Source organism: Caretta caretta, chromosome 2 (assembly GCF_965140235.1).
Source record: "Caretta caretta isolate rCarCar2 chromosome 2, rCarCar1.hap1, whole genome shotgun sequence".
Taxonomy (NCBI): domain Eukaryota; kingdom Metazoa; phylum Chordata; order Testudines; family Cheloniidae; genus Caretta; species Caretta caretta.
This window is the reverse complement of record NC_134207.1, coordinates 142,761,522-142,786,989: the sequence shown is the minus strand read 5'-3', so window position 1 is coordinate 142,786,989 and position 25,468 is coordinate 142,761,522. Positions and strand designations below refer to the sequence as shown.

Genomic DNA, 25,468 nt, shown 5'->3' with positions numbered 1-25,468 from the left:
ACTACAGGTGAGTACAGCAGCGCTGGGTCTGTGGGGAGGAGACTCACTGCTGGCCACCACAGGCGGTAGATGGCGCTCCACTCTCCACCCAGGTTCCCTGTCCAAGGTCAAGAACTGACATGCTGTACTGGCTACAGGAGGTGAGGAGCAGGCACCACTTGCCCCCAACCAACAAGGTTAGGACACTCACAGCCACCATGCCCAATAGAAGATATGTAGAATGGTAGTAGTCAGGAAATCCCTTCTGAGGGGGACGGAGGCATGCCAACCTCATGTGATGTGCTGGGAGGCATGCTGCCTGCCAGGAGCCCACATCCAATATGTTACAGAAAGGTAGCTGAGGCTTATCATCCCTCTGACCACTACCACATGCTGCTCATCCAGGTGGGCACTAACGATACTGCCAGGTATGGCCCTGGACAGATCAGCAGTGACTATAGGGCTCTGGGAGAAAGGTGCAGGGTGCAGGGGTTGCAGGAGGTGTTCTCCTCCATCCTCCCATTGAGGGTAAGGGCCCAGGTAGGGACACGCACATCCTGCAGATGAATGCACGGCTGTGAAGATAGTGTCCACAGGAGGGCTTTGGCTTCCTCAACCATGGAGTGCTATTCTGGGAAGGAGGACTGCTGAGAATAGATGGAATCCACCTAACCAAGAGCATCTTAGCATACTTTGACCCAAGAACCCCTAATGCCAACTGACAAGGGGGCTACAGGAATGTTGTGATTCTGGTATGTACCCTCTGGTTCCCAAGATAACGTTATGTGAGGTCTTAAATGAAAGCAAGGTCACACTGGACAGTAATATCATAGTGAAATGTACATACAGATACTATGTAAGGAGATATGTGTGTTTATATATATATATATATATATATATACTGAAAATGTTTTAAAGTCAATGCAGAGTTGACAAACTTTTTCTGTCAAGATGTAAATTAAGCATTGCATGCAAATAGATATTCATTGTGCTAGCTTACAAAGCCAAGAGAAAGATGTGAACTCAACAGAGAAGCAGCACATAGGAAAATAAGCCAGAGGTCATCATCTTGACTGAGTACAGACAATGAATTTTGGAGATATAAGTGAAAGGCAAAGAAGGCACCCTGTATCCTGCACTTAGGAAGTAAACTAACAGTGTGTTTACATTTAGGAAAACAAGATCTCAGCTGACCTTGGTTGAAGATACTGTAAAAGGCTTTGGGTGAGAGAAACTTCATTAGACAGGAGGTTAACCTGATAGTTAAGTTTAGTCTCTCGAAAGCGTATGATGATTTTCTTTTATATTAATGTTTTGATTCCAATATCCTTACTCACTCACTTGAACCTTGCATCTTTGGTAATACACTTATCCTTTTAATCGCTATAAATATATTTAAACGCTGTGATATTAAGCAAGTTGCTGATCCTGTGTTGAATCATACAAGGTGCTGCATACACTCTTCTGCTGGGAACAGCAGGCCTGGTATTTGTGATTGCACAATGCATAAGGGGCTGAACACTACAGAACAACACTTCAGAGGGCCTTGGGATCTACCTAGTGTTAACCTGTAAAGCAAAGTAAGGTCTGGCAGAACCCAGGAGAGAGTGTCTGGGTAGGTAACAGGCTGGTGGCGTCAAAGAGCTGACAGTCAGTTAAGCACAAGAAAGTCTTCCTCATGAGGGAGGCAGGGGGGTAACAAGGTGACTCACAATTCTAGGTATGCTGAGAACCATCTCTCTTTCTCTCTCTCAACCTAACAATAATGCTTTAAACTGGGTTCAAATGGCGCAGATCACAAAAGCCAAAGGTAGGTGACCTTAACAGAGAGCTAAATGTTGAGGGGGGTGAAGGGAATGGAAAATTAGAATAGGGTCACAGGAGCAACAAGAGGGATAATCTCAATATTGTAGATGTCTAAACACAAATGCAAGGAGTATGGGGAATAAACAGGAAAAATTAGTCCTGTTTAGTCCACAAACTATATTATAACTTCATTGGCACTACAGAAATGTAGTGGGATAAATCTCATGACTGGAATATTACATAAAGGGTTATAGCTTCTTCAGGAAGGACGGAGTGTGGGGGGGAAGGAGATGTTGTATTAGAGCAGGAATATATACACTTGTTATGAAATCCAGATAGATGTGAGAGTCAGACCATTAGAAAATCTCTGGATAAGGAAAAAAGCAGTTAAGGGGGCGGGGGCTGACATCATGGTAGGGGGGGTCTACTATAGACCACCAAATCAGGAAGAGGGAGTAGATGAGGCATTTCTACGACAAATAATAAAAATATCCAAAACACAAGACCTGGTAGCACTGGGGGACTTTAGCTACCCAGATATCTGTTGGAGAAGTAATATGGCAAAATACAACATCTCCAATAAGTTCTTGGAATGTATTGAGGACAACTTTTTGTTTCAGAAAGTGGAGGAAGTAATCAGAGGGACAGACATTTTAGACTTGATTCTGACCAACAGAAAGGAATTGGTTACTAATCTGATAGCAATTTGGATAAAAATGATCATGAAATTATAGATTTCATGATTCTAAGGAAAGAAAGGAGTGAGAGCAGCAGAAAAAAGGGAAAGCAGACTTATAAAATAGCAGAAATTAACAAACTCACAGAACTGGTAGGTAAAGTCCCATGGGAAGAAAATCTAAGGGAGAAAGGAGTACAGGAGAGCTGGCAGTTTCTTCAGGAAATAGAATTAAAGGCACAACTGCAAACTAACCTAATGTGAAGGCAAGATAGGAAGAATAGTAAGTGGTCAGCATGGCTCCATCAGGAGCTATTTAATGACCTGAAAATAAAAAAGGAATCCTATAAAAAGTGGAAACATGGACATGTTGCTAAGGAGGAAGACAAAAGAATTGCATAAACGTGCAGGGACAAAATCAGAAAGGCTAAGACACAAAATGAGTTACATCTAGCAATTGACATAAAAGACAATAAGAAGTTCTTTAAATACATTGGGAGATAGCAAAAGATGAAGGAAAATGTAGGTCCTCTGCTTACCAAGGAAGGAGAGCTAAAAACTGATGACATCAACAAAGCTGAGGTGTTTAATGCCTATTTTGCTTCCATCTTCACTAAAAAGATACTTAATGCAATATTAACAAGGGGAAAGGAACATAAGCCAAAATGGGGGTGGGGGGAGGAGTTAAAGAATATTTAGATAAATTAGCTGTATTAAAGTGAGCAGGGCCTGAAAAATAAGGAACTAGCTGAAGCAATCTCGGAACCATGAGCAATTATCTTCGAGAACTCATGGAGGATAGGCAAGGTCCCAGAGGACTGGAGAAGGTCAAACTTAGTACCTATATTTAAAAGGGGAAAAAGAGTATCCGAGGAATTATAGACTAGTCAGCCTAACTTTATACCTGGAAAGATAATGAAACAAATTATTAAGCAATACATTTGTAAGCACCTAGAGTATAATGAGGTTATACATAACAGCCAAAATGGATTTGTAAGGAACAAATCATTCCAAACCAACCTAATTTCCTTCTTTGACAGGATTATAGGCCTAGTGGATGGGGGAAATGAGTAGACATGATATATCTAGATTTTAGTAAGGCTTTTCGAAAAGTCCCACATCATTCTCATAAGCAAACTAGCGAAGTGTGATCAAGATGAATTTACAATATGGCGGGTGCACAGCTGGTTGAAAGACTACATAAACAACAGTTATCAATGGTTTGATGTCAGACTGGGAGGACATATTAGAATCACAGAATCATAGAATATTAGGGTTGGAAGAGACCTCAGGAGGTCATCTAGTCCAATCCCCTGCTCAAAGCAGGACCAACTCCAACTAAATCATCCCAGCCAGGGCTTTGTCAAGCTGGGCCTTAAAAACTTCTAAGGATGGAGATTCCACCACCTCCCTAGGTAACCCACTCCAGTGTTTCACCACCCTCCCAATGAAATAGTGTTTCCATCCAACCTCGACCTCCCCCACTGCAACTTGAGACCTCTGCTCCTTTTTCTTTCATCTGCTACCACTGAAAACAGCCTACAGGTAGTTGAAGGCTGCTATCAAATCTCCCCTCACTCTTCTCTTCTGTAGACTAAATAACCCCAGTTCCCTCAGCCTCTCCTCGTAGGTCATGTGCCCCAGCCCCCTAATCATTTTTGTTGTCCTCCGCTGGACTCTCTCCAATTTGTCCACATCCCTTCTGTAGTGGAGGGACCAAAACTGGACACAATATTCCAGATGTGGCCTCACCAATGCCGAATAGAGGGGAATAATCACTTCCCTCGATCTGCTGGCAATGCTCCTACTAATACAGCCCTACTACTGGCAATGCTCCTACTAATACATATTAATACTAATATGCTGTTGGTCTTCTTGGCAACAAGGGCACACTGTTGACTCATATCCAGCTTTTCGTCCACTGTAATCCCCAGGTCCTTTTCTGCAGAACTGATGCTTAACCAGTCGGTCCCCAGCCTGTAGCAGTGCATGGGATTCTTCCTTCCTAAGTGCAGGACTCTGCACTTGTCCTTGTTGAACCTCATCAGATTTCTTTTGGCCCAATCCTCCAATTTGTCTAGGTCACTCTGGACCCTATCCCTATCCTCCAGCGTATCTATTTCTCCCCCAGCTTAGTGTCATCTGCGAACTTGCTGATCCAGATCATTAATAAAGATGTTGAAAAAACTTGGCCCCAGGAGCGACCCCTGGGAGTACTCTGCTTGATACCAGCTGCTAACTAGATATCAAGCCGTTGATCACTACCCATTTGAGCCTGACAATCTAGCCAGCTTTCTACCCACCTTATAATCCATTCATCCAATCCATACTTTTTTAACTTGTTGGCAAGAATACTGTGGGAGACTGTATCAAAAGCTTTGCTAAAGTCAAGATATATCACATCCGCTGCTTTCCCCATATCCACAGTGCTAGTTACCTCACTGTGAGGTAACACAGTGCTAGTTACCTCAGGTTGGTCAGGCATGACTTGCCCTTGGTGAATCCATGTTGACTATTCCTGATTACGTTCCTCTCCTCAAAGTACTTCAAAATGGATTCCTAGAGGACCTGCTCCATGATTTTGCCAGGGACTGCAGTGAGGCTGACCGGTCTGTAGTTCCCCGGGTTCTCTTTCTTCCCTTTTCTAAATATGGGCACTATATTGAGTACAGTCATGCAGGGGATCAATCCTGGGTCTGTACTATTCAATATTTCCATTAATGACTTGGATAATGGAGTGGAAAGTCCTTATAAAATCTGTGGATGTCATCAAGCTAGCACTTTGGGGGCATGATTAGGATTTACAAAACTTTGGCAAATTGGAGAATTGATCTGAAATCAACAAGATTAAACTTAATAAAGACAAGTGCAAAATACTGTACTTAGGAGGATAAAATCAAATGTACAAATACATACAAAAATCAGAATACTTGGCTAGGTGGTAGTACTGCTGAAAAGGATCCCAGGGGACATAGTGGATCACAAATTGAATATGAGCCAACAATGTGATGCAGTTGCTAAAAAGGCTAATATTATTCTGGGTTGTAAAACATGGGAGGTAATTGTCCCCCCTGCACTGCACTGGTGAGGCCTCAGCTGCAGTAGCATGTCTAATTCCGGGCGCTACACTTTAGGAAGGATCTGAATACAGTGGAGAGAGTCCAAAGGACAGCAACAAAAATGATAAAAGGTTTACAAAACCTGACCTATGAGAAAAGGTAAAAAAATAACTGGGCATGGTTAGTCTTGAGAAAAGAAGACTGAGGTGGGGACCTGATAACAGTCTTCAAACATGTTATGGGTTATTCTAAAGAGGAAAGAGATCAATTGTTCTCCATGCCCACTGAAAGTAGGACAAGAAGCAATGGGCTTAATCTGCAGCAGGGAAGATTTAGGTTAGATATTAGGAAAAACTTCCTAACTATTAGGATAGTTAGCACTGGAATAGGCTTCCAAGGGAGGCTGCGGGATCCCCATTATTGGAGATTAGACAAACACCGGTCAGAGATGGTGTATGTAGGCTCACTTGGTCCTGCCTCAGCACCAGAGGGCTGACCTAGATGACCTCTCAAGGTCCCATCCAGCCCTATATTTCTATGATTCTACAATTTTGATGATTAAAATGCAATCTCAAAGTTAACTTCTGAAGTTTAAATGTTGCTAATCATCTGCTATGGTGAGCTAAGTGTACAGTATTAATTGGCTGGTTTTCTGTAGTGCTGAGCAACCCCAGCTCACATTTAAGCTAGTGGGCAATGAAGGTGCACTGCACCTTTGAAAAATCAGACCACAAATGACTGCCAGAGACCCAGAACAAAATTGTAAAATATGGAATTTCTAAAGCTAGGCTCTGAAATCCATAGTTCAGTACCTTAATAACTGACCTGACTTTCAAAAGTGCTTAGTATCCAGCAGCTCCCATTGAAGTCAATGGGAACTACTGGATGCTTAACACATGTGTGCAAATAAATAAATAAATAAATAAATAAATAAATCCACTTATTTAGATTCATGACAGCCCCCAGGTGGTTGATGCAATTACTCAGATGGAACCCTACTCCAGTGCAGCTAATAACCACAAGAGGAAAGTGGTTTCTCTTCTAAGAATCTTACAGCACATAGGAGAAATGAAGTTTCCCTCCTGCAGACCTCTAGCAGTGGGGTTGGAAATATGCCCTATTGAACAGAATAAAGGTCTGGGAGCCAGGATACTTGAGTTTACTGACCTTCTGTGTGACCTTGGGCAAATCACTTGACCTCTCTATACCTCTGTTTCCCTCCCAATCTTTGTCCCCTTTGTATAGTTAGATCAGAAGGTCTTCAGGAAAAGCATTGTCTCTCACTATGAGTTTGTACAGTGCCTAGCACATTGGGGGTCTAACCTGAAGACTCTAGGTGCTATTGTCATGCAAATACTAAAAATGAAATTAACACTGCATGTATTGTAAATTAATCCCATCAGTAATAAAGTATGGAGTAATGGATAGGATATATTCCCTAATCTGTGATCTTTTTAACAATTTTGTCTTCAAGTGGTGAATTTTGGTGCTCATGAAAATAAACAAATAGAAAAACCCCCTTGGATGTATCACTAGGCATCACACAGCCAAGCTTCCCCATTAATGGACCTTAAACATGGCTCCAGACCATGCACAAAGACCTTTGTCCAGAAGTACCCATAGTTTAGAAAATGGTGAACCTGATCCCAGTCACATTCAAGTCATGGGAGATTTGCCACTGACATAATGACATCAAGATTTGGGGCCATTAGCTCATCTCTGCTATTTGTGTTTTCCCAAACGGCAGCACTGAAAGTGTGCTACTGATGGACCATATAGTAAGTAGGATTATAAGTTTCTATTTTTAAAATACATTTTATTTCAACTTTTGAAAACAGGTAATAAATCCAGAAGAAGTTAGCCTTGGAAATCTACAATATTATAATATACTGAGTAGTCTGTTGACCCTAAACTGCACAGAATCAAAAATGCTTAAGTCTGTATAATAAGCTCTCTACTGCTCAAGTGATTATCCTTTTATCTCTTTTGTAGCTGGGATCTTACAAGTGACAAGATGTGAACAAAGAAATAACTGTGGGGATTTTTGATAGCCATGCATGTTTTACAATATGGGTAGAATGCCATTTGCATTTTCTTTTACAGTTTTCTGCCAAATTCTAAAAGAAAAAAAATGCACATTGCCAGTAGTAAAAACTACATTTTACTTACCAAAACAAAAAAAAAAAGATGATATAACCAAACAGAAATAATTAGTCTTTTTGCAAAACCAGTGACAACTGGCAGTATATGCAGGATGCTTTGTATATTTGTCCTCAGATCTGAGATTTGTAAGCAAGAGTAAAAATTGCAATAACCCCAAGAATACTGTGTTCCTGAATTATATAGACTACTTCTTGGTAAGAAAATATTTGTTTAGGTAACATTGTCCTTTTTATTAAAAACTGAAGGATGATCTTGAATTATTATAACCATATACATTAATATTTATCAGCATGAATGAAAGGATTAATCTTTGCTCTTAGCTCATATTTTCTCCCCACATGTCCAAATTGCAATACCAGTTATTTCCAGAATGTAGAGAACACTGCCAAACAATAATTATAGCAGGTTAAGACCTGTACTATATATTGTACACCTCTCCTCAGTACACCACTGGGGAATTTTTACCAACAGCAGCTTAGAAACATTGAAGGTATTTATTCTAGTTAGAAAAGCTTCTCATGTTAGATATGCCAAAAAGGACCTCAAAATAACTATTTTAAGAGTCTTGCACAAGTCTCCCAAACCAAATACGTATATATATTTAATGCAGCAAATGTACATAGTGGTATGGAAATGCCACGATATTTTGTCTGCCAACAGAGCAGAACAAGCCAAACCCTCCTGTACTTTTCACAGCTGGAAGTCTCTCCAATGTGCATTATGGTTTTGTGCCTTTTGGGAGCTGCACAGTATATCAGATCACTTATTAACTGTCATTTGTCTGTCTACTGACAATGTAGCTAGACACTTGGAATAGATTTGTTTACTTATTTAAAACATTGAAATGGCACCTATCATGTCTCAGTGAAATAAAAACAAGTACAATGTATTTTGAACTAGTCAAAGAGAACCAAGCAACCCAAATACATAATCACAAAAGGCAAAGGAGCCTGGCACAGGAGAAACCGATTGTTGCCAAAGGTGAACCACTTAACCAAAATAAGGGCTCAGTTCCCAATGTTACACAAAATGATAGAGTGGAAAAGGAGAGTTAGCAGGCATTTAAAACATGACTTATCTTTGACCTTTTTGCCCCCTTCTTTGCCAAATGTACAGGCAGACGTTACAGCATGATAATGAGGTATATGTGCAGAACCTGTCTGTGAGGAAAACTGAAAGAGAAATGTCCCTACTGACTGTAGATGTTGGGCAGGAGAGGAATTCCATAGGTATGTAAGACCTAGATAATGGAGTTTATATATTAATATTAAAATTCTGCCTGAAATCCTTTGTCATATTTCAGTAGTTCTCAAACTTTTGTACTAATGACCCCTTTCACATAGCAACCCTCTGAGTGCGACCCCCACCTTGTAAATTAAAAACACTTTTTAATATATATAACACCATTATAAATGCTGGAGACAAAGCGGGGTTTGGGGTGGAGGCTGACAGCTCGTGACCTCGCGACCCCCTAAAGGGTCCCGACCCCCAGTTTGAGAACCCCTGTCATATTGGAACCCAGTGCAGTCTGTGGAGGGCAACCATAACCAGCTCTTTTGCTTCTATTCTAAAAGGCAAGCAAGCATAAGTTCTACTTCTATTGCACCTGGGCTGGTCTACACTACCGTGGTAAATCGGTCTAACTTATGCAACTTCAGTTATGTGAAAAATGTAACTGAAGTTGACGTAGTTAGATCCACTTAGTGCAGTGGCTACACTGTGCTTGTCGATGGGAGAGCATCTCCTGTCGACTTCCCTTATGCTTCTTGGGGAGCTGGAGTACACAAATCGATGGGAGAGCGTTTTCCCATTGATTTAGCGTGTCTTCATCAGATCCACTAAACCGGCACTTGCTGCATCCATTGCAGCAGTGCCAATCTACCAGTAAGTGTAGACATGCCCTGTGATCAGTTTCAAGGCAAGCCCATTAGGAGCACATTATTGTAGGCCAGCCTGAATGTGATAAGGCTTTGTGTTATATTTAAGCAGCACACCAGCTGCAGATTAGCAACACACTCTTTATTACATTGCTTTTTTTCGAAAGGAAAGACTGGTGGTATTGTTTTCACTTTGAGCTGGGGGTGTAATTCCCACTGCCGCTGAGACAATGATTGAAGAGACATACTATGAACAACTCACCTGGGTCTGGAAACCACAAGGGTTACGAAGTATTATATTATACCATTTGCTGAATTTCTTAAAGTTTTTGTAAAGTTCTCTACCAGTCTACAAGCTCCCTAAAAGGCACGAGTATCAAGGTTATTACCAACTTTATGTTCTGGAGAGGAAGCCTAATAAATGAAGAACTGAATGACTGGGTATTTAAAAAAAACGTTTTGTGGATGTTTATTTTAAATTAAACAAAGTGTCTATAACTTAGGCTAGATGTGTGATAAACAAAATGTCAATGTTTCTATTATTTTATTTCATAACAGTATCAAAGAAAAGTTACTGTGCCACACATTCATCTGCTGATGTCACCTAGACTCAACATAGCCATGTCATTATACCAAGTGTAGCTCTAAATTAAATCAGAAGATTTCTTTTCCTTCCACCGACATAGAAGGACTGTGAATAATGATGCTTTGTAAACATGATAGAAAATTTGCATACCTGGGTGTTCCCTCTAGCTGGGTTATTTTGAAACCCATCAAATCTCCTATGCAAGGAGACTGGTAACAAATATACACATCTGTAGCAATACTCTAATGAATGGGAAGACAGATGTAGAGATGGACACTCCTCTTATACTTATTCCCTTTCTTGGTATTTGGAATTCCAATAGACGTAATCTCATCATAGAATATAGGATCCAGTCTGCCACATCCTCAACATAGGAGAAACTATATTTTCCCTTCTCACTGTACTTTCAGCAGCCCCATTGCCAGCGGGACCTTTGAAATTGAAAATTAGGTGAAGGATTTTTTCCATGGTGGAACTACAGATCTTCCAATGTCAAGAACCTCCACAGTAAGTAAGAGGGAGTGGTAAAGGTATGCTGCTCAAATATGTGACATGCCAATGCAGGCAGCTCTCTTCAGCCTGACTGGAGGCTTCTCAAACCTCTGAATTTGTTCAGAAAGAAGCCCACTAACCATTAAAAGGAATGAGGTCCACCCCTCTACAGTTATCTTATTTCCTGTTTAGGAAAGACAGAAATAAAGGCAAAGGTGGTGGAGTAGCATTGTATATCAATGATGAGGTAGACTGTAAAGAAATAAGAAGTAATGGAATGGATAAGACAGAGTCTGTCTGGGCAAAAATCACATTAGGGAAGAAAGGTATGAGAGCCTCCCCTGGGATAGTGCTTGTGGTGTGCTGTAGACGGCCAGGATCCGATCTGGATATGGATAGAGACCTCTCTAATGTTTTTAATGAAGTAAATACTAATGGGAATTGTGTGATCATGGGAGACTTTAACTTCCCAGATATAGACTGGAGGACAAGTGCTAGTAATAATAATAGGGGTCAGATTTTCCTGGATGCGATAGCTGATGGATTCCTTCACCAACTAGTTGCTGAACCAACAAGCGGGGATGCCATTTTAGATTTGGTTTTGGTGAGTAGTGAGTATCTCATAGAAGAAATAGTTGTAGGGGACAACCTTGGTTCAAGTGATCATGAGCTAATTCAGTTCAAACTAAATGGAAGGATAAACAAATATAGATCTGTGACTAGAGTTTTTGATTTCAAAAGAGCTAACTTTAAAAAATTAAGGAAATTAGTTAGGGAAGTGGATTGGACTGAAGAACTTGTGGATCTAAAGGCAGAGGAGACCTGGAATTACTTCAAGTCAAAGTTGCAGAAACTATCAGAAGCCTGCATCCCAAGAAAGGAGAAAAAATTCATAGGCAGGAGTTGTAGACAAGCTGGATGAGCAAGCATCTCAGAGTTGGAAAAAAAATTTGAAGGAGAAAGTAGTTAAGGACATTGAGGTCAATGGTAATTGGAACAAAATATAACAGCGTTTTACAAAAGGTAGATCGTGTCAAACCAACCTGATCTCCTTCTTTGAGAAGGTAACAGATTTTTTAGACAAAGCAAATGCAGTGGATCTAATTTACCTTGATTTCAGTAATGCATTTGATACGGTTTCACATGGGGAATTATTAGCTAAATTGGAAAAGACGGGGATCAATATGAAAATTGAAAGGTGGATAAGGAACTGGTTAAAGGGGAGACTACAGCGCTTCACACTGAAAGGTGAATTGTCGGGCTGGAAGCAGTTACTAGTGGAGTTCCTCAAGGATCGGTTTTGGGACCAATCTTATTTAATCTTTTTATTACTGACCTTGGCACAAAAAGTGGGAATGTGCTAATAAAGTTTGCGGATGACACAAAGCTGGGAGGTATTGCCAATACAGAGAAGGACCGGGATATCATACAGGAAGATCTGGATGACCTTGTAAACTAGAGTAATAGGATGTAATTTAATAGTGAAAAGTTCAAGGTCATGCATTTAGGGATTAATAACAAAAATTTCTGTTATAAACTGGGTACGCATCACTGGGAAGTAACAGAGGAGGAGAAGGACCTCGGAGTATTGGTTGATCACAGGATGACTATGAGCCGCTAATGTGATATGGCCGTCAAAAAACCTAATGAGGTCTTGGGATGCATCAGGTGAGGTATTTCCAGTAGAGATAAGGAGGTGTTAGTACCATTATACAAGGCATTGGTGAGACCTCATATGGAATATTGTGTGCAGTTCTGGTCTGCCATGAGGATGAATTCAAACTGGAACAGGTACAGAGAAGGGCTATTAGAATGATCCGAGGAATGGAAAACCTGTCTTATGAAAGGAAATTCAAAGAGCTTGGCTTGTTTAGCCTAACCAAAAGAAGGCTGAGGGGAGATATGATTACTCTCTGTAAATATATCAGAGGGATAAATACCACGGAGGGAGAAGAATTATTTAAGCTCAGTACCAATGTGGACACAAGAAAAAATGGATATAAACTGACCATCAGGAAGTTTAGACTTGAAATTAGATGAAGGTTTCTAACCATCAGAGGAGTAAAGTTCTGGAACAGCCTTCCAAGGGAAGCAGTGGAGGCAAAAGACATAACTGGCTTCAAGACTAAGCTTGATACGTTTATGGAAGGGATGATATGATGGGATAGCCTAATTTTGGCAATTAATTGATCTTCAACTATTAGCGGTAGGTATGCCCAGTGGCCTGTGGTGGGATGTTAGATGGGGTGGGATCTGAGTTACTACAGAGAATTCTTTCCTGGGTGTCTGGCTGGTGAGTCTTGCCCACATGCTCAGGGTTTAGCTCTCCACCATATTTGAGGTTGGGAAGGAATTTTCCTCCAGGGCAGATTGGCAGAGGCCCGGGGGGGGTTTCGCCTTCCTTTGCAGCGTGGGGCACCGGTCACTTGCTGGAGGATTCTCTACATCTTGAAGTCTTTAAACCACGATTTGAGGACTTCAGTAGCTCAGACATAGGTTAGAGGTTTGTTACAGGAGTGGGTGGGTGAGATTCTGTGGCCTGCATTGTGCAGGAGGTCGGACTAGACGATCATAATGGTCCCTTCTTACCTTAAAGTCTATGATTCTATGATTCTAGCCCAGCCAACTGAATTTTAGGATATTGGCAAGATCTCACAGCAAAGACCCATCATGATCTGCAGAGCAGCAAATCCACCATGTTAGATAAAAGAATCTCGTCCATGTCTGAACCATCAGGCACCAGAGAAATCTTTTCCTACTGCAATGCTGCTGGTTCACACATATGTGAACGTGCATGCACACACAATAAAAGTGTAGTAACTCTATACAACTGTTGCATAACTAATATTTGATAGGAAGCCTCCTTTCCAATTAGTCAGACTGCCATAGTTTTCTTGCTGTAGATACATTCCACTCTCTCATTGTAGGAACTGAAAGTCTCCACTGTACTCCAGTGATGCAAAGCTAGTGTGATTTACTGGCTGAGTTATGTGTGAGCAGGCAGATAGACATAACACAAGATGAATTTACCAGTACCTTGACACTTGATGCTCCCTAAGGTGCTCCCACCTCCCTCCCCTCACCTCAGTTAGGTAAAACTTTGCTTCCAACTTTTTATTAGATTTGCTTTCAACAAACCCTAATTATAATTCTTATATTTTTTCTTAAAGCTAAAATCTGTGTTCTGATGATAAGACTTAAATCCAAACAGATAAAAGCTTTGATGCTGAAGTGTGGGCCTCAACAGGGGTTAATAGGTAGAGTTGAAGCTAGTTAGTAGAGAAAATGTTAATAAAGTCAATCTGATTAACTGGTATAATTTTAGGGAACAGATTTTATTTTGTCCTTTGGATACAATACAGACTGTATACGGTTAACATGAAAACCTGGTAATAAGGATATTTTTTCTGCCACAGTGGCGTCCTAGTTAAGTGAGTAGTTGTAACACCTTAGGTATGTAGATAAATACTGAGTAAATGAGAGTATCACACACACACAGAGGGCCTGTCTCTCCTCTCATGCCAATTTTGCACTGCTATAACTATGAATGTCAATGGAGTTGCTTTATTTACACTGATGTAAAATGAGATCAGAATCATACCATGCATATCTTTCACACTTTATATTCTGAAACCTGCTGACAATGAGGGCATATTGCAAAGCTCATTAATTTTCCCAGGCTTTCTCTAAAGGCTTGTCTGCTCTGGGAAAATTCATTGATCTATATGTGCTAACACACATGGTAATACACAATGTTCAACACAACTTAGCACTCATTTTATACAAGTGCTGTCATATTTAAAATCATGTCAACTAGTCATGGTTAACCCTAGGTTCCTGAACCTGTAAAAACTTATGCATGTGCTTAACTTTACACTTGAGAAAATTCGCAGGGGAACACACACATTTCGAGACTTAAACAAGTGCACCTGATTGCAGAATTGTGGTCAGTGTTGTGTTACTTGACACAAGTTATAACAAGATGCATCTTCCTAGCATAGACAAGCCCCAAGGAGGGTTTCGTAGATATTTGCAATTATATTACATTACAGGGGACTTTTTTTTTAGAAACACTTGAAACTTTTTTTTTTAAATAAATGAATAGATTGTGAAAGCCTCGTGAAAGCAACCATTTAACTGATTCTCCCAGCAGGAAGTCCTTATCAGCTGATTATCATTTGTGACAAAGTAAAATTTCCTAGGAAAGTGAATTTATTAGCTGCAGTAGTTGGCCATATTGTAGTCTAGTCTTCCTCTTTAAGCTATAAACAGCTTCAAATTTGTTAGTCTGTAGCTTAATGAGATTTTCCATCAATCCTGTTAAACTAAATTAAGCAAACATAATTGAAAAACACACCCTTTTTGCCTGTCAAGACAAGGCCATACCAAGACAGCCAGAAGCATTCAATTTATTCTAATTGTTTACTTTTTGCTTCTGCTTTTCCAACTATTCAAGAGAAGAACATCAAGACAGGCTACTACAGTTGGCAGACTGAGCATTCCTATGTAAGCACACCTGAGAAACACTACACAGTTTATCTCTATGTCTGCCAGTACAGACATGTATATGTTGTTTATGATCAAGTTTCTACATTTCTGCAAACTGCTGCTATATTTATGTTTCATCTCACAATAATTTAAACATTAAACACATACACAGAAGTATAGTGCTGTCAGAAAGTCCCTAGACTTAAAGGTCTTCTCTATATCTATTTTCATGTATTTGTAACTGCTGTAAACATTCACTCTAGACTAAAATTTGGCATTCAAACTGTTGGACTGCTCACACAGTGGAAAGTTTGCCAGGTCTATGCATGAGAAATGTTTAATGGTTCAAATAAGGTCTACTTGGCTGTTTCATATCTGCATAAGCACAGAAAATAGTTCTTAGGCATTTTCACCCTTCCCTGATTCCTTCTGTGTATTACTTGCTACAAGAGTAAAATTGTACGAGTCTTTGGTCAGTTCATTATAGATGCCTCTATGATAATTTAACAGATACATTTTTAAACTATTGTAAAAATCACACAGAGCAATGGAAAAACATTTAAGTATTTAATAACCAAAACAAATATTTACTGAAATATAATTTTTAGGCCAGTATGCTGAATGGCAGACCGAGACTCCGGTTATTTTCAGAACTAATCTTTGTAAAAAGCATCAGTACAGAGATGTTAAAAGTGGCATACAGAGACTCAGAGGCAGTAACAATACTTTTCATAAATATTTTCATCAAGCAAGTTTCATATAAATTTATTACAGAAAACATGCATACTTTGCTACTGCCTCATTTACCTGGTATACTGAGAATATCATACATCCAGTGCTCCTACATCTAGATTTCGAGACCAAAGTGGTTTGGATAAGCACCCAGAACTCATACATCATGACTTAAAGAGTGGAAAGTATGAAAAGTGAACCAACAGTTAAACAAAGCATTCTCCCATTTATATAATTTGTTCAGTTTTACTTTTCAAGGATCAGTTAATTAAAAGAACAATGTCAACTCTTTAAAGTAAGAATTATTTTTACCCTGATGCACAATGTCCCTTTGGGGCTGAAATTTCAAAATATGGCATTTATATTTTCTCTTATACATCTTGCACATATAGGCCTTGAAGCTAATGGGACTACTCACATACTTAAAGTTAATCATGTGCCTAAGTAGGCAGGCCATTTGTCCGGTTTTAAGTTGGACAGTTCTGCTTTTCTAAGGTTTGTCTCCTATCCAGTACTGAGACAAAAACCGGCCATGATTTTGTCCAGCTCCAGATGTGGAGGTGCCATTTTGAAGAGTGCATTGCCCTGCCCCTGCTGGTGCACTCTTCTAAAGGGCAGCTCCCATGTGGAGTGACGTCACACTGGTGTGGATGGAGTCACACAGGTGAGGGTAGGCTCATGCCATTCCCAGAAGTACTGGAATGTCCGATATTCTGGGGATGAATGAGTGGCCATCCTCTGCCTAAGTGTTTTGCTGGAATGGAAGCATAATCATTTGTGTGCATACTGATGGCATATCATAGAATCTCAGGGTTGGAAGGGACCTCAGGGAGTCATCTAGTCCAACACCCTGCTCAAAGAAGGACCAATTCCCAACTAAACCATCCCAGCCAGGGCTTTATCAAGCCTGACCTTAAAAACCTCAAAGGAAGGAGATTCCACCACCTCCCTAGGTAACCCATTCCAGTGCTTCACCATCTTTCTAGTGAAAAAGTTTTTCCTAATATCCAACCTAAACCTCCCCCACTGCAACTTGAGACCATTACTCCCTGTTCTGTCAACCATTACTCCTTGTTCTGTCACTATATGCAAGTAGGTCACAAATATTGTACACACTGGTGTATGTGCATAAATCAGAGACAGGTTGACCCCTTTAAAATTATGACCCACAAAGTCCTGCATCAAGGTACAGTTATCTACATTATGTATGGACTTTGCTTTGTGTCACATTCCAAAGACTGGAAAGCTTTGAAACAATTTTTAAAGTAAAAAGCATTTCAAAACCTTGCATACTCAAAGGACAGGCTTTGAAGAATGTAGATAAGGGGAAAATGGGGTACAACAAAAACAAAAGCACTGAGGCTTGTCAATACTTACCATTGAGCCACTTGGAATTGTATTGTGCAGTGCGGAGAGGAGGAAGAGCCCCCAGACTGCGATAAATGGCAGGATCCCTTCCTGGGAAATCCATGGCTGTAGCAGCATATAACTCCCCACTGGAAGTGAGAAGAGCTGTGGAATTGTGTTGGGGACTGTAAGGACAGCGAGCCATGCCACTGATCTGATCATGTATCTCTGTCAGGTTGCTTAACTGGAAAAGACAAAAAAAATTACATAAGCATTACAAGATGAGACAAACCACACCATCAGTGAAGAAAAATACCATAAGCTCAGAAAATGTCTCATGTTACCATAACACAGTGCCAAGCACACTTCTTTAACACCTTTTTTCCAGGCCCATGTTAGAAATATAATGCCCTTCTGGTCTTTTTATCTTCCAGATTCAAAGAAACACAGTGAGGAAAACATTTACATTAATTAATTAAGAATTATACTTAAACAAACAAAACAAAACACCAATAAAAGGTCACCATATTCCAGCCAGTGCTATTTTGATAGGTTTCAGAGTAGAAACCGTGTTAGTCTGTATTCGCAAAAAGAAAAGGAGTACTTGTGGCACTTTAGAGACTAACAAATTTATTTGAGCATAAGCTTTCGTGAGCTACAGCTCACTTCATCGGATACATTCAGTGAGTGCAGTGAAGTGAGTTGTAGCTCACGAAAGCTTATGCTCAGATAAATTTGTTAGTCTCTAAGGTGCCACGTACTCCTTTTCTTTTTGCTATTTTGATGTTTATTCTAATTTTAATTAATCCTTGATGCATTCTCTCTCTATCTCTCCCTTTGATATATCCTTAATCAATAATTTTCTTGTTAACATCTTTTAAATCCATACATTGTGTCTGTGTTAAAAATAGCAGAATAACATTTCCAAAAATTTGGAGGTTTGTTGCTGACACCAATCAGAAATCAGCGTCATATATATTATCATCTTAGCTAAATCTATCTGTACATAGCTGCATCAGCCTTTCTTTACTTTTTTTGGCCCACAATGACATTCATTAGATATCCAAATTTTACACAATGGGATGCACACACCAAGTTTTTGTGACCCTCCATTTTATGTACTTAAATCCTGATTTATGCACGCAAAGGTGGATTTTGGACACCCTGTTAAACGTAATACATTTGAAATTTGGCTGTGTATCTCATCTCTTGTGTATTGCTATATTGTGAAATATATTGAGGCGTAAAATTCCAAGAAAACATTCAACAAAATCACTTAAATAAAAAGGGGATGTCAGTTTCATGGTTTTATCATAACCACACTTTGAAATCATGCTAAAATCTCTTTTCTCTCTACGAAGATATTTAAATGTCTGTATCTTATCATATCTGTTTCGTAGGCACCCTTTACTAGAGGGGCCTCTGAACTTTATTTGGAGTGTTCCAGGGGAAAAACCTGTGTGCAGCAATCTAGCCTTAGAGAGAGAGAGAGAGAGAGAGAAAGAGAGACTTCCTCCGGCAGGGAGAGCAGGTGGTAGACTCCAGTTTGGGAAGAGGCGTGAGGTGGCTGCTGTGGAGCTCTGTCCATACCAGGAGCTGCTGCTGAGAGTCTGCAGGGGCTTTGATCAGAGGCTGTTGGTGGCTTCACTACAGCCAGGGCAGAGGCTGTTGCTGTGCCTAGAGCTGACTGAGCTGGGCCTGCAGTGAAGGACTGTGAGTAACCCCCACTGTTAATGGAGAAAGTACTTGCCCGGGAAGGGGCACTGCAGAGAGACTGAGTCTGAGGAGAGGCAGAGTGATCTTCCCATTGAACCAGGACCCAGAGCTGCTGTCATTTGGTGGAGCCAGCCCCAGCCTTCTTTGGGGTTGTGCAGCTTGTTGCCGTGGCTGGACTGATACACAGAACCCACAGAGCGCTGTCTCCAGCTTCAGATCTTCAGTGCGTCCACGCAAGTGTCTCGGACTCTGAAATCCAGAGGAGTGTACGCTCCAGGGTGGGGTAAATGGTACTGTATACTATATTTGTTAATTGATTTTATTCAACTTCCCCCCCTGTGGATTTAAATCAGTAGTGACATTTAATCTTAGCCTGTTATACCCTGTTTCTTTAAGTTGTTAAGTAAATGAGTGTTAGCTCTAATTTAAGTATATTGGATGTATACTTAATATAATTTATAATTGGTATTTGAGTTAGACCCATGCCATGAGTTATTATTATTACTATTTGAAGGGGTTTATTCCTGGAGGTTCCCAAGGCACACCATTGAGTGTGTACAGGTCAGGAGCCAGCCAGGTGGAGGCACCACCAATTTTAACTTCCTTTAGGAGTAAAGGGACCACAGCAGAGGGTGGATAGAGGATTCCCACTTATCCAACATCACCACTGGGATACTCAGAATCTCCTATAATGTCAGCAACATCAGGCACACAGGTGAGTGTTGCCTGATCCCAAGTAACCCAGGGAAGAAAGGAGGGTTACATGTTTGTTCCCAAAACCCAAAGATGAATTTGGAAAGGTTCAGTACACATCACAGTCATGCTTGTGAACGTGCTCTGGAATACAAAAAACTACATTTGCTCAGTATTTTCTTGCTGAAAAAAATTACTAAACCCTTTTGATCTTCTGCAAACATGGCAGTTACAACACCTTTTAAAAATTGATTTTATTTTTAAAGACATGCTGCATGTATCTGAAATTGTTCTGGCAAGTTTGAAAAGCATATGAAAAAAGCGAATAAAAGGTATTTAGATTTTAGGCCAAGGCTCTGAAGTCTAGTTTTTTAATTGACCAATCTTTATTTGATTTGCATATTGCAGTTACAGCTGTCTCATTTCTTGTAATTTTGAATGTATGCACATTTATTGCTTATATTGAATGTTGTTAGATTGACAACCCTACAGTGTGAACTACTCTGATTACGCACAGCGCAGGCAGCAGCAGCAGGGCAAATTTCCCTATGCAAATCTGCCTCATCCTTAACTTGAAAGGTACCTCTATACAGATAAGAGGCGTTGAAAGCTGGCCTTGAAAGCTGATTCAGTCTCTTTCTGCCAACAAGAGGACTAAATAAAGTCAAATACGGTGGTGATTTTTGTGATGTGGAAGCTTGTTCACTGTGGAGATCTCAACATCTTACACAGGCAACTGATCAGAGAGATGATTACTTTCAGTTACTGACTAGTGCTGTATTTGAGCTAACAGTCTAGAAGTGAAATATCCCATTACCAATCTGCACAGCCCCATAGCAGCGGTTTTGTTTCACAGTGGCAATAGTCATCATTTCTGTGAACATGTGGGATCAATTTGTTTACTCATACCGTCCGATTGGTGCAAACAGGAGTGAAAGCATTGGTTCCGCAGGTGAAGAGCCGGTCACCGCCAACGAGGAGCACACGGATATAGTTCTGGCATTCTTCCTGTGATGCAGAAAAGAAACAATGTATTCAGCAATGCTGCAAAAGAGAGGGAAGCCATTTAAAACTTGAACTATTCATCAGGGCTATGTCACTGTATGTGAAAACTCTGATAAGCAATGCTTGAACTTACCTGATAAGTGAGAAATCAATAAGTACTTAGATTGAATTCCTAACTATAGTATAAGAATCCATTCTGTCCTTAAGAAAAGCCCCTAATAGAGTCAAATAAACCTGTCCAGTACTGAATGCATCTGCCAAATTGATATTTTAAAAGTCCAGTTAAACTTTGTATGTGATATACACCACCCTGAATAAAAATATCGGTCCCAAAAGATCAAATGCTATATCTCACGACAGGCCAGGCCACAGGGTGAGGGTGGTCAGTGGGTCACTAGCTTGGGTTTGTTGAAGCTACCATAGATATACCTCATGAGCTAGATCTCCAGGTGAGGATTTGGCCCTATTACTTTAAAGCATGACATTAGAAGCATATTAAATTACTCACAGGACATACATTTCTCCAATCACTAAGGTTCCTCAAGATGGCCTCCAAAATTTCATCTCTTCAAATAACATGTAAACTCACCCTGGAGGAATTATGTTACTTTTTTTTTAACTCCATTACAGTGTGTGACATTTTTCTGATGATTAGACTCTGATATTGGAGAAATTAAGACAGAACAAAAACTTTCATGGCTGGTTCAGGTATGTATCACCTGGCAGAAGGCTTTTTGTTGCAATACTAAAAATCTGTTAGAATTGTAAATCAAGAAGATACAAACACTCCTGCTGCAGCTTAAATTCACTAAAACTCAAGCAAAAAAAATAGCTTGTAAGAAAATAGTTTACAGACACCTCTGGCTTAAATGAATGGCTAAGCAGCTTTCCATTTTGCTTCTAATTCTCAAGGTCTTTGGGTAACGTTTTAAAGCACATTGGGACTTAGCGATGTAACTCCTGATATTAACTGAGGTCATGCAGCTAAATCCACACCCTTTGAAAAGGTACCTTGTTATCCTGCAGAAAGCACCATTTTCTGGGCTTCCGCTACAGTGACATCAAATGCAGTTGTGCATATGTTTTGAAAACAGGTCGCTATCTGGACCCACTGGAGTATACTATAGAATTTGTGGCACTGCCTTGCATTGTGTGTATGGTTGTACATCCAGCAGTCATGGTTTTGAATTCAAAAAGGGACAAATTAAGACATATGGTGTCTGAGCTACACTGAGAGGTAAGGAAGGATTTGTACCACATGAGTGGTGATGGCTGGAGCCAATGGGCCAAATTCAGGCCTGACATAAGACCCTGCAATTGCAGTGACTTTACCAGGGCTATGTTTTGCTTATTAAGCAGGCAAAAGCCAGGAAGCTATATTACCATGAAGTGAGCTGCAGGCAGAATGCTCACCATTGACCTTTACTACATCTATAAAAGTGTAACACATTTTCCGCAGTGCAGTCCCCCTGCCCCCAATACGTGCTTGCACACAGGATGGAAAGTGTCCCATTGATTTCAATGAGAGCAGGTGGAGGCCATTAGAGCTCAGTGGCAAAGTGCACTTCAGAGGTCTGATGAAGTGAGCTGTAGCTCACGAAAGCTTATGCTCAAATAAATTGGTTAGTCTCTAAGGTGCCACAAGTACTCCTTTTCTTTTTGCGAATACAGATTAACACGGCTGTTACTCTGAAACCTGTCAGAGGTCACCATAACAGCCCGCACCACGGAATCCTGCCCTTACAGGATTACAAAAGAAGAGGCACTGGCCAGCGTCCCATGTCCCCTCACCTTGTTGGTGAGGGCACTATTTATTTGGCTCAAATCATGAAAATGAGCCTTTGTAAATTGAAGAGACTCTAAACAGATTAAAAAACAAAAGGAACAGAACAATTTAGACCCATGACACAAAGAGTTTTAAGCAAAGAGTTTTAAGCGTATTCCTTTAGGACTCTTTTCTTCAACACCAAGTACAAAAAAACCACAAAAACCCAGTGCATGAGTCTCTCAGGTAACCTACTGTTCAATTAAAATTAAATTTTTAAAATCCTCTAATTCTTAAATTTAAGGTTTTCTAACACTTTCAGATTCAGACAGGGGAGGTTGCATGGTACTCATGAGGAAGATGGTTGTCTAGTCCCAGACCACCTCACTCACCACATATCAATTCTTCTCTAATAATTACTTTCCTAGCAAATTGGCAATACATTTCTGCCATAAAATTTTACATTGATCCTCTGGATAAACTTCAAACTGTTGAATATGGATTCCAATGAAAAAATGAGGGGCAACAAAAGACCCAAGCCTGAATCACCTAAGCAGATGAAGGGGGGAGATCCTCAAGGCCATAGCAGAACCTAGCCTAGGACATTGTGACACTGAAAGATTTCCTCACAGACTGACTGGATTTCAATCTCAAAGGATATGCATGGCCTCTCTAAAGATGTATGTGATGTAAAATCCCCAATTGCTCACTTGGAAAATCAGCTACAAAAGATTGCCATTGAAAGCAGTGAAATTAAAGTAGAAACTGCCCCCTTAAAGCTTAGACTAGACAAACTGGAAGAAAAACAGGATGGCTTAGAAAACAGATCTTAGAGAAACAATCTTCACCACTTGGGCACTGCTGAGGGTCTGGAGGGGATGGATAGTATCACCTTTCTTCAGAAACTTCTCCCTGACATACTTGAATTGGACCCTCAGCCACCCCCATTTGATATTGAAAGGGCTCATTGAATGCCTGGTACTAGAAGACAGGTGTCTGATAAGCCCAGACCCATCATCTTCAAGCTGCTGAAGTTCAATGATAAAGTAATGTTAATGAATGCTGCCATAAAAGGGGAAACCCTTATGTACAGAGGTCACAAAATTTCTTTTTCCTGAGTTAGCCAAGCTTATCAAAAAGAGGACTGCACTCAATGGCATAAGTAAATCCTGAGGGAGAGCAACATCAGCTACAGCATCAAGTACCCATCCACCTTCACTATGGCTTTAACAGGCTCCACAAGATTTTGCAAAACCCCCTCTGAAGCTTGGCAGACACTTCAAAGATTGAGACCAAATTTGACCAAAAATAGCATAATGTTTTATCACCATAAAAGGCATACTTGTTTTCCTATGTATTCTTGTAGATATGGTAATCTTCAATTACACCATCTTCCCACTCCTAGCAGATAACCAGCAAGACTGAACTTTGTAACTGAGCAATCACAACTGTATAGCACTGCAATGCATAGAGTAATAATTTAACCCTAAACTGGGGTTTATAGCACCATCTACTGACTAAAGTATTATCTGCACTACTCATAATATAGGGAGGGGAGGAGCAGTTGGAACTGAAGCCTTCAGGGATCTGAACATGCCCCCACTGGCTTGTTTTAAATCTGTTAATTTTTTTTGTTTGTTTTCCATGACAAATATATTTTGGAAGACATATGATATTTAACTATAGATCTTTTTCTATACCTGACTCTTAGAGGGTCAACTGAAGATATACATTAACTCAAAACTAACTAGTATCTAATATGTATAAATACAGACCATATCCTAGAGATGTGGTTTTACAATAGCACAGAGAAATAGCTATCTTTAGAATAAGGTTATATGTCTTAATACATCATTTAAAGCTTCGCCATGAATTTTCATAGAGTGTAGACCTGGAATGTGAGGGGACTTAAAAAACCTTCCAAAAGAATTAAAATCCTGACACACCTCAGATCAAGTAGCTTTATTGCAGGAAACTCCTCTAGCAGAAATAAATGCCGATCAAATCAAGAAGATGTGGGTAGGTGCTGAGTATCATTAATTATTGAATTCTAAGAACAGAGGCACATCCACTTTAATTCATAAAAGTATAACTTTTCAATATATACAGTCCCAAAGGAAGATACATTCTTCTTGAAGGCTGTTTCAACTCAAAAAAGTTAATTCTTGGAATCATTTACATTCCAAGTGGAGGTAATTCTGAATTTTTCAAATATATTGCAGACATCCTTTCTAATAAAAGAGACATTCCTGTAATACTGGGAGGCAATTGGAATACTACATTAGATAGATATCTGCACAGCTCTCAAAGCCCAATAAGCTAACCTTTATTGTTGATGTATGAAGCTGATACAAACAATATATGGAGACTGACACACCCCAAGGAACAAGACTATACATATTTCTCTTCCGTACATTCACCTTAGTCTAGAATTGACTTTTTTCTTGCATCTTCAGAACTGATTCCAGCATGGCTAGAAGTAGCTACTGATAATATATTAATTTCAGATCATGCTCCAATTATACTTACCATAGACGCTGGTTACACATAATTAAAATCTTCTAGGTGTAAGCTGAACACTCTGCTACTAAAAGATGCAAAGTTTTGCTCTACAGTTGATTCAGTGATCTCTAACTTCATAGAAGAAAATAAGCACTCAGGTATCTCAAATACCATCTTTTGGGAACCTCTGAAAGCTATTGTGAGGGGAGAATGCATGAAGCATGCTTCCCAAAAGAAGAGTGAAAAAATCAAGTTACTAGGCTCTCTGGACAAGGAAATAGATGAGTTGCAGAGAATGCACAAGAATGCCCAAAAGAATGAAAACCTCTTATGTTCTCTAATCAATGCCAAATAAATAAAACAAATGCTTATCCAGCCAAGTAAAATTTGAATTCCACAGGATCAAACAAAGATATGAATGGGGAGAAAAAGTAGGTAAACTACTTGCCAGAAGACTTAAGATGGAACTAGGCAACAGTAATATCTCTTCCTTATTCTCCATCCTTGACCCAAAAGATATAGTACATTTAAACAATTCTATCAAGCTTTATATAAATCAATCAATTTGACTCTGATAAGTTT

At 39.9% G+C, this 25,468-nt stretch overlaps 1 protein-coding gene across 1 annotated transcript in view; it reads right to left on the bottom strand.

Moving 5' to 3' along the window:
* Positions 1 to 25,468, bottom strand: part of SEMA5A (semaphorin 5A) — a 657,104-nt gene that overhangs the window by 243,018 nt on the left and 388,618 nt on the right. The window contains exons 6-7 of the mRNA XM_048839567.2: positions 20,524 to 20,622; positions 17,236 to 17,449 (exon numbers count right to left, since the gene is read on the bottom strand). Of these exons, the coding sequence (XP_048695524.2) occupies positions 17,236 to 17,449; positions 20,524 to 20,622 (313 nt within the window). The remainder of the gene's footprint in view (positions 1 to 17,235; positions 17,450 to 20,523; positions 20,623 to 25,468) is intronic.